Source organism: Jaculus jaculus, chromosome 4 (assembly GCF_020740685.1).
Source record: "Jaculus jaculus isolate mJacJac1 chromosome 4, mJacJac1.mat.Y.cur, whole genome shotgun sequence".
Lineage (NCBI taxonomy): Eukaryota > Metazoa > Chordata > Mammalia > Rodentia > Dipodidae > Jaculus > Jaculus jaculus.
In genome coordinates, this window is record NC_059105.1 from 67,221,709 (window position 1) to 67,240,455 (window position 18,747).

Sequence of the window (18,747 nt, forward strand, 5' to 3'; positions counted from 1 at the left end):
TTAGCACAGTATGGTGGTACATCCCTATAATCCCAGCACTTGGGAGGCTTGAAGCAGGATTGTCTCAGACAAATGAACAAAAAGTTAAAACTGATCAAGACTTAAAACACATAGACCCTACATGGCACTGTTTATAGGAGATATGTAAACAAAAGATGCAATATTAAATCCTTGCACATTGGCGCATGCATCTAGAGTTCATTTGCAGTGGCTGGAGGCCCTGGCATGCCCATTCTCTCCTCTGTCTGCTTACAAATAAATATTTTAAGAAAATATTTATGTACAAAGATAGGGATTCACTTGAATGTTGTCTAGTGAAAAAAACTACACAGAAGGCTTAATTTAGGTATAGCAACATGAAATAAATACATCTGAGAACCATTTTGAGTAGCATAAATGTTAAGATGGCATTAGTTGAATATAGTGGCCCACCTATTAATGTAGCACTGGAGGCTGAGGTAGGAGGCTTGAGGTGTTTGAAGCCAGTCTGGCCTACAGAGTGAGGTCCAGGTCAGCCTGGGCTAGAAGGAGACCTTGCCTCAAAACAAACAAAAACAAGATGTAAATACAGAAAAGATGTTGAAATGTAAAAATAATTCAGAATTATGGGCACTTATTAATGCCAATATTTAATATTGTTAAACTAGCTTTTAAATTATAAGAAAAAAAATGATTTTCTAGGGTTCAGTCAGCTGACATCTGCGATTCTAACCTGTCAGAATGGCTTTGGAGGTTTGGCTGCCAGCTCCTCACCCATGTAAGCAAGAGCTATGGCGGAGCAGAAGACATCAATTTTCAGAACAGACAAGGCTCTGCTAAAACAGACTGGGGCCCCTGCAATTTGGAGGCAAGTGGGGATATAATGTTTTGTTTTGTTTTTCTCATACACAAAACCTTACGGAAAGCCAAGCTTTATCTACATACTTCTGAGATGAGAAGGTGTAAGGCTTTTATGACTCTCATTTTAAGGAGACAGCAGAGTGCTGTTGGTATGCTGCTAGCCACAACTATTTTGTGTCCACAGGCTACTAGTTTCTTTGCCTCTCCTATCTGACAGGTTTTTAACTAATGGAAAGGTGATCTTAAGGGCAAGACAGTGCTTGTCCAAGTTGGGATTTTGCCCCAAGCATCAAACAAATTAAGTTTTAAAAGGAAAGTTCAACTTACACCTACTTTTAATGTTATATATTACCTGGCTTACTTACATACATTATAAATACCTCAAGTTTTTATTTGTAATGGTTATATATCAATTAATTTCACTCTCTTGTATTAGAAATAAGACTATTAGCTGGTTGCAGTGGTACATGCCGGTAGATTGCTGACGAGGTGAAGGCATGAAAATCAGGAGCTTGAGATCGACCTAGGCTACACATTTACCACACCCACACTGCCCCAACATTACAACATGCAAAAAAAATAGTAATGATAAACTGTTTAAACAGAGTCACTCTATCCCAAGCTGATCTCAAGCTTCATAGCAATACTTTTTTACTTCAACTTCCACAGTGCTGGGACTAAAGGCATGTATCATACCTGGGTTCACTTTATGTACTTCACCCTTGTAACCTTATTAAAAAAAAAAAAAAACTTTAGGGTTAGAGAGATGGCTTAGCAGTTATGGCACTTGCCTGTGAAGCTAAGAACCTAGGTCCAACTCCCCAGAACCCATGTAAGCCAGATGTACATGGTGGCTCATGCAACTGGAGTTTGTTTGCAGTGGCTAGAGGCCCTGGCATGCCCACTTTCTCCTCTCTCATAATAAAAAAAACAAGTGTTTTTTAAAAAAACTTTAACTCTTATTTTAGATATGGTGTGTAAATTTCTTACTTTGTGACAAGGTCTTCTAAGAGTCTAGACTGGCCTCAAACTCAGGATCTTTCTGCCTCACCCTCCCAAGGACTAGAATTAGACATGTACCATCATATCGGGCTTAGCATTTATGTTTACTTCTATCTTATGTTACATCATTGTTTTATGTTAATTTCTAAATGACCTCTAATGAATATTTGATGCCAAACACTTTGGCTTTATGCTGCACCTAGTTTCTTGTCTCTTTCCAACTTGCCCCTAAACAAGCAATTAAGATAAGCAGGAGTTTCTTTAAAATAACCTACAACAGGAATATTTCATTTTTGAAAAGCTCTTTTTAAAATATTTATTTATTTAAGGCAGAGGCAGAGAGAGAGAGAGAATGAGAATGTATGGGCAAACTAGGGCCTCTTGCCACTGTAAATAATCTCCAGACACATGCACCACTTTGTGCTTCTGGCTTTACAAGGGTACCAGGGAATCCAACCTGGCAGCATCAGAGTTTGCAAGCAACTGCCTTTAACTGCTGAACCATCTCCCCAGCTCCTAAACATAAATCTTTGAAACAAAGTGAAGGAGGAAATAACTAAAGCTTAAACTTAAGGTGTTTTTATTGTTTTGAGATAGCATCTCACACTGTAGCCCAGGCTGGCCTTGAACTCAAGAAAATCCTTTTGCCTCAGCCATGAGTGCTGGATTACAAGCGTATACCACTACACCCAGCTAAAATGTAAGGTTTTAACAAAACAGAATGTACTTAAGTGCTTAAAAACCACATAACAAATAGCATATCATAACTAAACATTTATTACACTGTTCAAGAATAAAAGCAATTACAGTGGAACTTCAGAAGTCATCTTTGTTTTTAATGCAATAGATGCTCACTCATAAACTCTAGACAGTATTTTAAAATATACAATCTCTCCAAAAGAAAATATTCAGCTAAAGATAATAGATAAGTTTTAATGTAAGTAAAATGTTACAAGATTTTAAGGTTAAAGTCATCATCAAGGTTTTCACAGTACAATGTACAGGAGTTGGCAAGCTTTCTGTACAGAGCAGGGCAATCTTTACTCTTGGGCTAGTCGCTCAATAACACGCCGGTAGTCTTCCACTAGTTCCTGGAAGCTTTCCTCCAGCTGTTCATGCTGCATGCTTATTTCTATCTGGTTCATCTGGTTTGTCAGTTCTTCTGGCCTCAGACATTTTCTCATCTTAGCAAGATCTCTCTGCTTTTTCTAAAGAACAAACACCATTATTTGTCAGAGTAAGTAAACAGGTTTATTTATAATCCTACAATCTTAAGTCTTCAATGAGAATATGCCCAAATTTGTCCCAGAGTTTCTTAAAATTTAAACACAAAGTATGAATTACAAACCCTCTAAAAAATTAGTAAGACTTGGCATTTGTGTCAAATCATAGCAGTATGAATAGGTGACTAGTAGCCTCCTATAAACTATATAAAGAACTTTGAGTTGGGCATGATTATGCACACCTATAACCCCAGCCCAGCACTCCAATAGGGGCAGTAGGATAGAATCAGGAGTTCAAGGTTAGCCCGGACCTACATGAAACCCTCTTACACCTGGCCCCCCAGGACTGATGGTATAGTTCAGCAGTGGAGTGCTTGCCCAGCCACTGGAAACATTCAAGTATGTGTTAAGTAAATAAAATGTATTAACTGAAGAAAGACTGACAAAGTTTAACTTATGTAAATATAAGATAATTTTAAAGGCCATTTTATTTATTTATATGCAAGCAGAGAGGAGAAAAGAAGAGTACTTGTATGTGCCAGGGCCTCCTGCCACTACAAACCAACTTCAAATGCAAACACCACTTTGGGTATCTGGCTTTATGTGGGTACTAGGGAACTGAACCCAGGCCATCAGGCTTTTCAAAGAAAGCGCCTTAAGCCACAGAGATATCTCTCCAGCCCCATTTATATATATACATGTATGTGTGTGTGTGTGTATGTATGTATGTATATTTGGGGGGGGTACATCAGAGCCTCCTACAGGAATTGGGGAACTAAACCCAGAATGTCTGGCTTTGCAAGCAAGCGTCTTTTACCTCTGAGCCATCTCTCCAGCCTCTATGTTTTAATTTGTGAACATTTAATAATAAAGCAACTTAAACTATGATGATCAAGTAGTATTTATTCTAGTAACATAAGGATTATTAAATGAAAATCAGCCGGGCATGGTGGTACACCTTTAATCCCAGCACTTGGGGGGCAGAGGTAGGAGGATCATCATGAGTTTGAGGCCACCATGAGACTACATAATGAATTCCAGGTCAGCCTGGGCTAGAGCGAAAAACAAAAAAGAAAAAAAAAAAAGGATTATGATATGAAAATCTTTTACTGTAATGAAATACAATCCATTGCATTAAAGGATAGGTCTTACTATGTAGCCCAAACTGGTCTTGAACTTGGAATCCTCCTGCCTCAGCCTCCCAGGTGCTAGGAGCATATTTCCCTGCATGGTTCTTACTCTTATTAGTCTTCTTTATTCCTCTAGTATGACTTCTGATTTCATGTCTTCTATAAATATATGTCAAATCATTGATTTGTGGGTTGGGGAAATGGCCCAGTGGTCAGAGGCACTTGATATAAAAGCTTGCTGGCCCAGGTTCAATTCCCTAGCCACCCACATAAAACCATGTATCTGGCATTTGTTTCTAGCAGAAAGAGACTCTGGCATATGCATGTGCACACTTTCACAAACAATTTTAAAATATAAAACCATTTATGTTTAGGAGCTTTTAGGGTTGTTTTTTACAGAGCTGAGGACCCACATCCAGGGTCGTGCATCTGCTAGGCAATTGCTCTAGTACTAAGCTTCACCTCCCACTCCAATTCTATTAATCTTAAGTTCCAAGATTGGCATTTCCTGCCACTATGCTCACCTCTAGGCTTCCTTACCAAGCAGACTTATAGGCATACCAATATTCATTTGTTCTGATGCAGGGTCTCACTCTAGCCCAGGCTGGCCTCAAACTCACAAAAATTCTCCTACCTCAGCCTCCCCAGTGCTAGGCATAAACCACCACGCCTGGCATTTAAGACATACTAATTTTAATATACACTGTTGAAATGTATTAGAAAGGTGAATTTAAAAAAACAATAATACTGTCAAGCTAGGCATAATGGCACATGCCTTTAATCCCAGCACTTGGGAGGCAGAGTTAGGAGGATCACCGTGCGTTCTAGGCCACCCTGAGATTACAGAGTGAATTAAAGGTCGCCCTGGACTAGAGTGAGACCCTACCTCATAAAAACAAACAAACAAACAAAAAAAACCTAGCACTTACTACTGAGTCTTTACTATTTAAAATAGTAATTTTGCCATGTGTGGTGATGCACACCTTTAATTCTAGCACTTGGGAGGCTGAGGCAGAAGGATGGCTGTGAGTTTGGGGCTAGCCTGAGACTACATAGTGAATTCTGGGCTAGAGCAAGACCTGACTTCAAAAAAAACAAAAAAAAAATAATTTTAGTCCTCCCCATTTTACTAAGAATGACACCTCTATACTACGACTTTGCAGTAGGGCACAGGGAACAATTTTTATCCAAGACACTTGTATCAGAGTACTGAGTTGGTGATGCTCAGGACTGGTGGGACTAGAGGATCACATTGCTACTGTAGTAGTTTCATGCAAAAGATGGTAGAAGGCTAAATCACATCTGCAGAGATCTTTACATGAGGAGACAGGACAAAGGTGTAGAAGAAAGCAGTGGGTCATATGAGGAAGAAAAAGTGAGTTTCAAACATTCCTAGGTGAGTGGCAGCATTGCAATACATAAGCCTTTCAGATGTTTTGGAGGATCAGAAATTCAAGGGTATCCTCAGTGACATAATAAGCTCTAGGCCAGAACAGAGTACACGGGGAATTTAGATCAGACATTGCATATATTAACTAATAATCACAACTCTTAAGATAGTGTGATTGTTATTCTCTGGTTGTCAACCTGACAAGATTTAGAATCACCATGGCAACAAATCTCTGGCTATGTCTGTAAGGTATTTTCTTTTTTTTTTTCTTTTTTTTATTTTATTTTATTTTTTTTTATTTATTTATTTGAGAGCGACAGACACAGAGAGAAAGACAGGTAGAGGGAGAGAGAGAGAATGGGCGCACCAGGGCTTCCAGCCTCTGCAAACGAACTCCAGACACGTGCGCCCCCTTGTGCATCTGGCTAACGTGGGACCTGGGGAACCGAGCCTCGAACCGGGGTCCTTAGGCTTCACAGGCAAGCGCTTAACCGCTAAGCCATCTCTCCAGCCCTGTAAGGTATTTTCTAGATTAGGTTAGTTGAGGTGGGAGGATCCACTCTATCTGTAGGGATCCCATAGGCTGGGATAAATGGACCCCACAAAAAAGGAAAAAGCAACATTCATCTTTCTCTGCTTCCTCCCTCTCGATGTGGTGGTGTGATTCCAAGTCCCTGCTCCTGCCATATTTTTCCTGCCAGGATGGACTTCCCCTCAAAACTTTTTTTTTTTTTTTTTTTTAAAGATAGGATCTCACTCTAGCCCAGGCTCACTCTGTAGTCACAGGCTCCTACCTTTGCTTTCCAAGTGCTGGGATTAAAGGTGTGTGGCACCATGCCTCCCCCTCAAAAGTCTTTAGCCCAAAATAAACCTTTTCCTTTTTTAAGCTGCTTCTGGTTGAGTATTTTTGTCTCAGTAATGAGTGACCAAATGATAGGCATTAGGTAGAGGAAGAAAACATGACAAAGGAGTAAAATAACTTGAGAAGGCCCATATAGGTAGTGAGCTGAGAAGCAAGGATTCAAACTAATAGTCCAACTGGAAGTGTGAATTCTTTGTTTAATCTTTCAAAAGACAACAACTCTGAAAACAATACCATAAAAAACCCATCCTAGTACCGGAGAGATGGCTTAGCAGTTAAGGCACTTGCCTGAAAAGCCTAAGAACCTAGGTTCAATTCCCCAGGACCCACATAAGCCAGATGCACACAAGGTGGCACATGTGTCTGGAGTTCATTTGCAATGGCTGGAGGCCCTAGTGACCCATTCTCCCTATTTGCCCCTCTCCCTCTTTCAAATATATAAAAAATAAAAGCCATCCTATAATTAATAAAAGTTTAAAAACAGCCCTTTAATAATTTTGGAAAAACTAGGCAAATGTGGCCAGTGTGACTCAGCAGTTAAGGTGCTTGCTTGCCATGCCTGTTGGCCTGGATTAGTTCCACCTGCATCAAGCCAGACAGAAAAAAGGCAGTACAAGTGTCTGGCATTCTGTTTGCATACACCTGTCTCATACACCTGTACACAGATGTGTACATGCAAATAAACAATAACAAAACATTAATAAACAATTTTAAAATAAGGTAATACTTAAACTCAAAAATCCTACCTTGTACGGGCTAATTAGTCTTCTTTTAATATCCAGTCTATAGCTTCTGTATTGTTCAGCATCACTCATGTTAGTTACCAGCAGTCGAAGAATTTCATAAACCCGTCTAGCATGTTTCTAAAAAATGAAACAAGAAAAATGTGAATATCCTCAAAATTTAAAAATAGTAAGGTTTTCCAATACAAGACAGGATATAGTTAATATCTTCAATGGGCAAGGAAAAGCAATGAAAGACAGTCACTGCTGTTAAGGAGTTAGCAGTCTTGTGGATAATACAAATAACCCAAGTAGTATTAATTTAATGATAGAAATATATATATAGGATATTATAGTAGTATAGTCCAAGAATATGGGAAATGGTAGAATAGGATTCCTAAAAGAATGAAAAATAAAACCTGAGCTGAGTTGTGTTGTTTTTGTGGTACCTGAGATCTAAACTAGTGCCTCGCATATGCTATGCAAGCACTCTTATCAATATGCTACATCCCCAGCCTTTAAGGTGAATCTTTGAAGGGAAGAGAGTAACATCCTAGACATGGGAGGGCAGTGTGTACGTGTACACACATAATGTGCACATAAAACAAAGCAGATATTCACTGCTAGAGCAGAAAATAATAAGGAGTAAGGAAAGAGTGGGAATGAGGACTATGCACAGCGTTAACAAGCTGAACTATAAACTCGTAAGTATCAGCTAGGTAAGCACATAAATGAATTCTAAGTAAATCATTCTTTTAGCTGCATGCAAATAGTAGCAGAAATGTGAAAGAGACCCATTAAAAAGATAAACTAGTAGACTTCCAGTTAAGATGGTGGCGTAGGAACCACGCCAAAGCAGCCTAGGGGAGAAAAAGCCAAAAAAAAAGAAAAAAAAACCCAGCAAAATACATACTTTTATTAAAAAGTGAGGTGTGTAAGAAATTAAAATGGCAGCAGAGAAGTAGGAGAGATCCAGAGCATCCAGAGCCCACAGAGGCCGGCAGAAGCAGCCCCAGCAGCGGCGGCACCAGGTCCGCGGGGCAACAGCTGCCAGGCTTGGCTTAAGCCTCAGGAAAAGCCAGGTGAGGGCATTCTCCACACACCAGAGCTCTTTGCAAACTCAAGAAACATGGAGAATCAAAGTGAACAATGGAGGAGCAGATCACGAGTTAAGAGGATCACATGGACCAGCGAGAGAACTACAGCCACCATCGACAGCCTCCCCTCCCCAACACCAGTGAAAGGGCCAGCAAGCAGCAGAAGAGATCACAGCACCCAGCACCTGCGAACAGAGCAGTGATCCACTGACCCAGCCAGCCTACTTGAACCCACAGTGCACCAAAGATGGACCAAAGCAGGAACACAGCATAACTGAGACCAAAATCATCCCAAAAGGTAACTGGGATTACACCAGGCCAGTACCCACCTAATAAACCTGTTATATAGGCCTGAAACAGAAGTGCTAATTGCACCTTCAATATCAGGATAAATTGTATGTTAAATCTGATGCATGGTCAGATTTGCCATTCTTAAATAAGCTATATTTTGGGATTGTTATTTGTTGCTTCTTGATTTATAGTGGCTTTGTTTCCTATTCTGTTATACATCAGGGAAGGGTCTCACCTGGTCACAAGCTGACTTGGAACACTCAACAGATCAGAAATCTTAACCTCCTTGTTGTCAGGATTAAGGGTGTGGATGGGGCACCACACACCCTAAGGGACAGCTAGAAGATCTGGTTGCCATAATACCTACTCTTGCATAAATACTCTGTGCTGTTTTTCATTGAAAGTATACATTGTTTAGTTAAATTTCAGAATCTGCCTGTATTTTGTTCCACTGAGCCTACTTGAATACTCTCATAGCAGGCAAACCCAACACGTAGGGTCAATTTTGTAGATACTCTGAGAGTCTTGAGAGCCACACCTAGCGCCTTAAGCTCCTACCCTGAAGATATGTGTAACATCAGATTGATTGATACATCTAGTAATACTGCAACTAACTAGAAAATCCAAGTATTAAATTAATCCAAGATGCAAAAATATATACATTATAAAAAGATAAACTATAGTTGGAGAGATGGCTTAGCAGTTAAGGTACTTGCAAAGCCTATGGACCCAGGTTCAATTTCCCAGTACCCTCAAAATCCAGATACACATAATGGCACATGCATCTGATTCGTGTGCAGTGGCTAGAGTCCCTGGCATGCTCATTCTTTCATTCATTCATTCTCTCTCAAGTAAATTTTTTTAAAAAAGAAGATAAACTAGCCAAGCATAGTGTAACATACCTTTAATCTCAGCACTTGAGAAACAAAAGTAGGAGGAGTACTGTGAGTTCAAGGCCAGCCTGGGACTACAGAGTGAATTCCAGGTCAGCTTGGGCTAGAATGAGACCCTACCCCTCCCCCCACACACACACATACACACTACAGAGGAAGAAGAAGAAGGTAGGACTGCAGAAATGGCTTAGCAGTTAAGGCACTTACTTGCCTGTGAAGCATAAGGACCCAGGTTTGATTCCCCAGTGCCCATGTAAACCAGATATACAAGATGGTACATATATCTGGAGTCTATTTGCAGTGGCTAGAGGCCATGTTGGATCCATATTCTCCTTCCCCACCTCCCTCCCTCCCTCCCTCCCTCTATCTATCTCTCTAAAAAGAAAAGGTAGAGGTCAGACCTTACACAATGATAGTCACAAGGCAGACAGAAAGGCCAGGGATACAGCTGAGTGGTAGAGCACCACCTGCCTATATACAAGGCCCTGGTTTCAATACCCAGTATGGCAATGAAGGGATAGACACATGACAAAGGAACATCAGAAGAAATCAACCAAGTTTTGTATCAAAAGGAGTAACAATGTCTTCCTGTTTGGGTTGCTTTATTCCTACATTTATGTTGGTGGGAAAGTAGCAGTAGGAAGCCTGTGGTGCTGATATTTTAACTTTCCAGAAAAAACAGGTGAGCTGAATCTGAAAAGCTGAGTACTGTCTGGCCAGGCAAACAACAAAAGGAATACTTCCTACAGAGGAACATAGAAATGTATGACATATAGGTAGGAACTTTAAGTTCAGTAAAGCCTGAGCATGTTCGAAACTGAAAGCAAGAACCCCAGGAACATCTTCAAGCCCAGTGCATCTACTGTGTGTATAGGACTGAGTCAGACTCCCGGGAAGCTCATGAGCCAACAGTACATAAAAGAAAGTAAATAAAAGAAAGCCTTTCTTTGGCTCTATGGCCACCTTTCCCTAGCTTTCTTGCTACACCCAACCCCCTCCTCTCTCTCTTTTTTTGAGGTAAGGTTTCACTCTAGTCCAGGCTGACCTGGAATTCACTATGTAGACTCAGAGTGGGCTTGAACTCACAGCAATCCTCCTACCTCTGCCTACCAAGTGCTGGGATTAAAGGTGTGTGCCACCACACCTGGCTGTGAATATTCTCTTTACCTAGCAGTCTGATGCCTCCCACTCCCTATAGCTTCAGGTCCTGCCAATCTTCCCTAATTTTACAAAAATCTTGGACTCAAGAAAGAAAGAGAGCTGGGGAGATGGCTTAGTAGTTGAGGCATTTGCCTGTGAAGCCAAAGGACCCAGATTCAATTCCCCAGTACACACATAAACCAGATGCACAAGGTAGCGCATGCATCTACAGTTGTTTGCAGTGGCTGAAGGCCCTAGCACACCCAATCTCCCCCTCCCTCTCAAATAAATAAATGAATGAATTTTTAAAAAGAGAGAAAGAAAACAAAGTAAAAGACAGCCTCAAACAAGGTAGAAGGCAAGGACTGACATGCAGGATTGTTCTCTGCCCTCTACACAGCACTGTGGCACACATGTGCTCATATTTACTCACAGGTTAAACAAATTCATAAAGACAAGTCAAATATAGTGTACAGCTGTAAATTACTATTAAATATATGTATTTTATTTTAGAGACAGAAGTCATTAAAATATGAGATGAAATCTTCAGCTTAAACTGTGTTGTGGAAGGTAACCACAAGGCTTGGTGATAGTTTTGAAGCTCAATGAGAAAATCTAGATTAGGAGATTTAGGTTAACATCTCTCAGGTACAATTTTAGGTAGAATGAAAAGAAATGAAGGTGAAGAACCCAGAGGAGAAGTGTCACTTAAGAAGGACATTAAGGGCTGCAGAGATTGCTGAGCAGTTAAGGAGCTTGCCTGCAAAGCCAAAGGACCTCAGTTCAATTCCCCAGGACCCACGTAAGCCGGATGCACATGGTGGCACATGTATCTGGAGTTCATTTGCAGTGGATGGAGGCCCTGGCGCGCCCATTCTCTCTCTCTTTCTCTATTCCTCTCTCAAATAAATAAATAAGTAAATAAATAAGAAGGACATTAAGAATAGAGGGGCTAGAGAGATGGCTTAGTGGTTAAGTGCTTGCCTATGAAGCCTAAGGACCCTGGTTAAAGGCTTGATTTGCCAGGACCCACGTAAGCCAGATGCACAAGGTGGCACGTGTATTTGGAGTTTATTTGCAGTGGCTGGAGGCCCTGGCGCACCCATTCCTTCTCTATCTGCCTCTTTCTCTGTCGCTCTCAAATAAAAAAAATAAAAATAAACCAAAAAAAAATTTTAAAAGAAGAATAAAGAATAGAAAGTATTTCAAGAAAGATGATTAAAGCCAAGGTAGTCAACAGTGTCAAATGATTTGGCCTTACTGGAACATTCTTTACCCTACATATTTCAAAATTCAAATCCTACCCATTCTTCAAGATTAGATTAAATGCTACACTTCCATGCAAAGCAAGTTAGATTTTAAAAAATGCAAAGGCTAACAGTATCAAGAGAAAAAATATGATGTAAATTTTTCCTTTATACCTTTGAATGTGAGGGGGGCACTATTCTTATAAAATACTAATTCCTTTGTTTATATGCATGCAGTAAGACTCTCTTTCTCTACTCCTTCTTCCTACCCAAAACTACTTCCAGGGGTGTAACTGATTCAGTTTAAATGCTTTTTAAAGCATAAATAAGACAATATTACCCACCTTTGTTTTGCTTACTATATTTAACATAGCTATGAAATTTATTACCTTCTCATTTTATTAATAAGAAAACTGAGGTACAAAGTAGACAACTAAGTTGCTGTAGGTATAGAGGAAAAAGTGGCAGGTTTAGGTTTGAACCTGACAGTCTGGCCTCAGAGCCTATACTCTAAGCCCAGTTACTTATTAAACATCTTCTCTATATGTCCTTGTAATAGTTTGGTTAGGGTATGTACTTAAAAAAAAAAAATTCCTACAAAAAAAAATAAATACCTTATTTATTTTGAACTTCTGTTGTGCTTGTACTGCCATATCTTCATTAAATCCTTGCATTAATTTTTCCTGGGAAAAACAGGGCAAATCTTGACAAAACTTCACAAGCACATAGTCTCTTAATTTCACATAGCTTTTGGATGGGTCTTCCGCTAAAGAAATGAAGGAGAATAACATTTTCCTTACCCAACATAATTCCATCATTATTTGCAATCTGAATTTGTAATCTTAGCAACATGCTAAACTAGAAAGGCAAATATTCTGAAAAAATTATATATACAAAAGTTACAATGTAAAAGGATTATTTCTTAAAACTCAAACAACATCTTTGCCAAAAAAAATTATAGGTGTGCTTTTGCAAAGACATTTGTATTACTTTTGAAATGAGAACTACTTACTTCAATTGTCAACTTTTTTTTTTCTTTTTGATTTTTCAAGGTAGGGTCTCACTCTAGCCCAGGCTGACCTGGAATTCACTATGTACTCTCAGGGTGGCCTCAAACTCATGGTGATCCTCCTACCTCTGCCTCCCAAGTGCCGGGATTAAAGATGAGCGCCACTACGACCAGCTCCAATTATCAACTTTTTGACTGGTATGTTACCACATGAATCTTACTTTTAATTGCAATTAAATTAGCTGTATAAATGAGATACTCAAGTTTGGATAATCAATTCCAAATGCATGTTCTTTTTGATAGCTAAGGGTTCAAAGTTCAATTTTAACATCTTTAATCCAGTAATTTTTTTTTCTTCTTTTTTTCTTTTGTTCAAGGTAGGGTCCTTGCTGTAGCCTAGGCTGATCTGGAATTCACTATGGAGTCTCAGGGTGACCTCGAACTCACAGCTATCGTCCTACTTCTGCCTCCCAAGTGCTGGGATTAAAGGTGCATGCCATCACACCCAGCTCCAGTAACCTTCTGAGGTAGGGTCTCGCACTAGCCTAGGCTGACCTGAAATACATTATGCAATCTCAGGCTGGCCCAGAATTTACAGCAATCCTCCTACCTTTGCCTCCCAAGTGCTGGGATTAAAAGTGTATACCACCACACTGGCCATATTTATGTTTATTTATTTATTTATTTATTTGCAAGGAAGAGAGAGAATGGGCCCACTAGGGCCTCTTACCACTGCAAACAAAGTCCAGACCCATGTGCCATTTGTATATCTGGCTTCACGTGAGCACTGGGGAATCGAACCTAGGCAGTCCAGTTTTACAAGTGTCTTAACTGCTGAGCCATCTAGACCCCAGCCTCCATATTTATATTTTTCACTAATTAGGAAAAAAAAACAAAAAAAACTTCCCAAGTCTTCTCAAGTCTAGAGGTTTGTAAAGACATTAAGATATAATTTTGACCCTTCTTTCATGTTTGTCTCTGGTATAAATACATTAGATTAAGTGGTAGATTAGGAAAACATTGGAGCATGATGGATAGAAATAATACTAAACAGAGTTCTGTTATTCAGTAGATGTAGGACCTGGGAAAGTTACCTTACTTCAATGTGTCCCCATTTCCAGATCAGTAGAAATGTTAAGGAATGTTAACGAATCTGGGAAGATGGGTACTATAGTGGGTAAGAGCAGTTGCTAAGTTACATATCAAGCATCTACATAAAAAATCCAGGTGTGACTGTGCACAGTTGTAACCCCAGCACTGAGAGGACAGAGATAGGAGGATATCTCTGGTGTTTCATTGTCAGTGAGTCTAACCAAAAAGCCAGTGAGTTCTAAGTTCAATAAGAGGCCTTGGCTCACAGGTAACCAGTGGAAGAGCAATAGAGGAGAACATCCACATCCAATGTCTTCCTTTGGCCTCCACATATACGTATACTAATGGGGCGTGCATGTATACACACATACCCAAAAACAACAAAAAAGAATGTAAACATAGTTCACAGATGCTAAGGTTCTAATTTCAATATTCTCTTAAAAGCCACATGATTAATGAATGAAAAGTGATATGGGGCTGGAGAGATAGATGGGTTAGTGGTTAAATGCTTGCCTGTGAAGCCTTAAGGACCCCGGTTCGCAGCTCGATTCCCCAGGACCCACGTTAGCCAGATGCACAAGGGGGCGCACGCTTCTGGTGTTTGCAGTGGCTGGAGGCACTGGCATGCCCATTCTCTCTCTCTCTGCCTCTTTCTCTGTCACTTTCAAATAAATAAATAAGTAAAAATTTTTAAAAAGTGATATGGAGTGGAGAGATCGTTCAGAGGGTAATGCACTTGCCAGCGAAGCCTAAAGACCTGAGTTGGATTACCCAGTACCCAAATAAAGCCAGATGCATGAAAAGGCACATGCATCTGGAGTTCATTTACAGTGGCTAGAGGCTGTAGCACACCCAATTTCTCTTTGTGCTGAGAGTGATGGTGAATCCCAGCACTACTGAGGCTGAGGTAGGAGTATCACTATGAGTGCAAGGCCAGCCTGACACCACCCACCCACCCCAGTTAGTGTAAGACCCTAGCTCAAAAGGGTGGGAGGGGGCTGGGGAAATGGCTTAGCAGTTAAGGCGTTTTTTCTGCAAAGGCGAAGGTCCCCAATTCGATTCCCCAGGACCCACGTAAGCCAGATGCAGAAGGGGAAGCATGCATCTGGAATTTGTTTGCAGTGGCTGGAGGCCCTAGCATGCCCATTCTCTCTTTCTCTCTGCCACTTTCTCTATATCTCAAATAAATATTTTTTTAAAAATTTAAAAGTTAAAAACAAAGTAATATAGCCATACAATGGAGTATTACTTAGCAATGAAAAGAAATGATGTATGATAGTCAGACTGTAGATATCAAAAAATTAACAGTACTTTAAAATTTTTTTTTCTTTTCTTTTTATTTATTTATTTGAGAGAGAGGGAGGGAGGGAGCGACAGGGAGAGAGAGAGAGAAAGGGCGACTAGGGCCTCCAGTCACTGCAAATGAACTCCAGACACATGCGTTCCCTTGCACAACTGGCTAACATGGGTCCTGGGGAATCAAAGTTGGGCCCTTTGGCTTTGCAGGCAAACACTTTAATTGCTAAGCCACCCCTTTAGCCCCTGTTTTTTTGTTCTGTTTGTTGAGGTTGGGTCTTGGACTAGCTGAGGATGAACTGGAATTCAGTATGTAATCTCAGGTTGGCCTCAAGTTCACAGAGATCCTCATACCTCTGCCTTCCAAGTGCCAGGATTAAAGGTGTGTGCCACCATGCTCAGCCTAATAGTAATTTTTAATAAACAAGTGAATTATATGGCACGTTAATCTATTAATAAAGTTTTTAAATATTTTTAATATTTTATTTTTATTTATTTGACAAAGAAAGAGGGAAGAGAGAGAGAATGGGTGTGCCAGGGCTTTCAACCACTGCAAACGAACTCCAGACGCATGTGCCCCTTGTGCATCTGGCTAATGTGGATCCTGGGGAATCGAGCCTAAGTCCTTTGGCTTTGCAGGCAAACACCTTAATCACTAAGCCATCCCTCCAGCCCTTTTAAATATTTTTATTTATGTGTTTTTTGAGGTAGGATAGAGAAAGTGTGGGCATGCCAGGGTTTCCTGCCACTACAAACTAACCCCAGACACATGCCAGACAAAAAAAAAAAAAAATTAAAAACTAATCTCCCTCATGAACATAGATGCAAAACTTCTCAACAAGGTATCAGCAAACAGGCCAGGCGCAGTGGTGCAAGGCTTTAGTCCCAGCATTCAGGAGGCTAAGATAGGAGGATCACCATGAGTTCGAGGCCACCCTGAGAATACATAGTGAATTCCCAGTCAGCCTGGGCTAGAATGAGACCCTACCTGGGGGAAAAAAAAAAAAAAAAAAAAAAGAATATATCAAACAGATCATTCAGCATGACCAGTAGGCTTTATCCCAGAGATGCAGGGATGGTTCAACATATGCAAATCAATAAATGTAATACACTATATAAATGGACCAAAGGACAAAATCACATGATCTTAACAGATGCAGAAAAGGCATTTGATAAAATCCAATATACCTTCATGAAAAAAAAAAATCCAACAAAAACTTGGAATAGAAGGAACTAATTTCAATATAATAAAGGCTATTTATGACAAACCTACAGCCAACATAATACTAAATGAGGAAAAACCTGAAACATTTCCACTAAAATCAGGAACAAGACAAGGGTGTCCAGTGTCCCCACCTTTTAATTTATTTATTTGAGAGACAGAAGGAGAGAAAAGGAGGCAGAGAGAGAGGAAGTATGGGCATGGCAGAGTCTTTGAGCTACTATGAATAAACTCCAGCCACATGTGCCCACTGGTGCACATGTGCAACATTGCACACTTTTGTCACTGTGCATCTGGTTATGTGGAACCTGGAGACTCGAATATGCATTCTTAGGCTTTATAGGCATGCACCTTAACCACTAAGCAATCTATCTCTCCAATACACCACTTTTATTTACTATAGTACTGGAAGTCTTAGCTATAGCAATAAGGCAAGAGGCACACATAAAAGGGATACAAATTGAAAAGGAAGAGATCAAACTATCATTATTTGCAGATGACATGATTCTATATGCAAAGGACCATACAGGCTCTATCAGCAAACTGTTAGAGCTGCTAAACTTTTAGCAATGTAGCAGGATACAAAATAAACACACAGAAATCAACAGCCTTCCTATATACTAACAACAAACATGCTGAGGATGTAATCAAGGAATCACTCCTATTCACAATTGCCTCAAAAAACAAATAAATAGGGCTGGAGGGATGGCTTAGTAGTTAAGGCCTAGTTTGCCTGCAAAGTCAAAGGACCCTGGTTCGATTCCCCAGGATCCACGTTAGCCAGATGCACAAGGTGGGGGGGAGCGCACACATCTGGAGTTCATTTGCAGGGGCTGGAGGTCCTGGCATGCCCATTCTCTCACTCTCTCTCCCTCTTTCTCTGTCAAATTAATTAATAAAAATAAATAAATAAAATATCTTGGAACAAACCTAACCAAGGAAGTAAAGGATCTCTACAATGAAAATTTTAAAACACTCAAGACAGAAATTGCGGAAGACACCAGGAAATGGAAAGATATCATCCCATATTCTTGGACTGGAACAATCAATATAGTGAAAATGTCAATCTTACCAAAAGCAATCTACACATTTGATGCAATCCCCATAAAAATTCCAATGGCATTCTTCATGGAAATAGAAAAAAAAATTCACTTGGAAGCACAATAAAACCTCAAATATCCAAAACAATTTTGAGCAACAAAAATAAGGCTGGGGGTGGGAACACCATTCCAGATTTTAACCTATATTACAGAGCCATAGTAACAAAAACAGCATAGTACTGGCACAAAAAGACGTGTAGATCAATGGAACAGAATAGAGGACCCAAATGTAAGTCTGAGCAGCTATAGCCACCTGATCTTCAACAAAAATGCCAAAAATACTAATTGGAGAAAAGACAGCCTCTTCAACAAATGGTGCTAGAAAAACTAGGTATCTATATTTAGAAGGATGAGAAAGATCCTTCTCTCTCTCCATGCACAAGAATTAAGTCCAAATAGATCAAAGACCTCAATATCAGACCCAAAACTCTGAAACTGCTAGAGGAAAAAGTAGGGGAAACCCTTCATTATATTGGCATAGGCAACTACTTTCTGAATATAATCCCAATTACTCAGGAAATAAAACCACAAATCAACCACTGGGACCTCATGAAATTGCAAAATATTTGTACAGCAAAGGATACTGTGAATAAACCAAAGAGACAACCTACAGAATGGGAGAAAATCTTTGCCAGCTATACATCTGGCAGAGGATTAATATCCAGGATATACAAAGAACTCAAAAACCTAAATAATAAGAAATCAAACATCTCAATTAAAAAGTAGGCTATGGTTAGCTGGATGTGGTAATGCACACTTTTTATCCCAGCACTTGGGAGGCAGAGGTAGGAGGATCACCATGAATTCAAGGCCACACTGAGACTACATAGTGAATTTCAGACCAGCCTGAGCTAGAGAGAAACCCTCAAAAAGAAAAAAAAAAAAAAAAAAAAAAAGGGCTATAGAGCTGCAATTAAGGAGCTTGCCTGTGAAACCTAAGGACCCATGTTTGACTCTCCAGATCCCTTAGCCAGAAGGAAAAAGGTGAGGCAAGCGCAAGGTTGCACATGCCCACTAGGTGGCACAAGTGTCTGGAGTTTGATTGAAGTAGCTGAGTCCCTGGCAATTTTATCTTCCTTGTGCTCTCTAAAATTAAAATAAAAAACAGGCTATGGAACTAAATAGAGAATTCTCAAAAGAAATACAGATGGCATACAAACATCTAAAAAAATGTCCTACATCCCTAGCCAT

The 18,747-nt window shown here is 39.9% G+C and overlaps 1 protein-coding gene across 2 annotated transcripts in view; it reads right to left on the bottom strand.

The window, feature by feature from the left end:
- Positions 1–2,601: 2,601 nt before the first annotated feature.
- Positions 2,602–18,747, bottom strand: part of Hat1 (histone acetyltransferase 1) — a 62,784-nt gene continuing 46,638 nt past the window's right edge. For both annotated transcript variants that reach the window (XM_004660344.3, XM_045147602.1), the window contains exons 9-11: positions 12,452–12,603; positions 7,194–7,310; positions 2,602–3,050 (exon numbers count right to left, since the gene is read on the bottom strand). In XM_004660344.3, the coding sequence (XP_004660401.1) occupies positions 2,883–3,050; positions 7,194–7,310; positions 12,452–12,603 (437 nt within the window). In that variant the 3' untranslated portion in view covers positions 2,602–2,882. The remainder of the gene's footprint in view (positions 3,051–7,193; positions 7,311–12,451; positions 12,604–18,747) is intronic.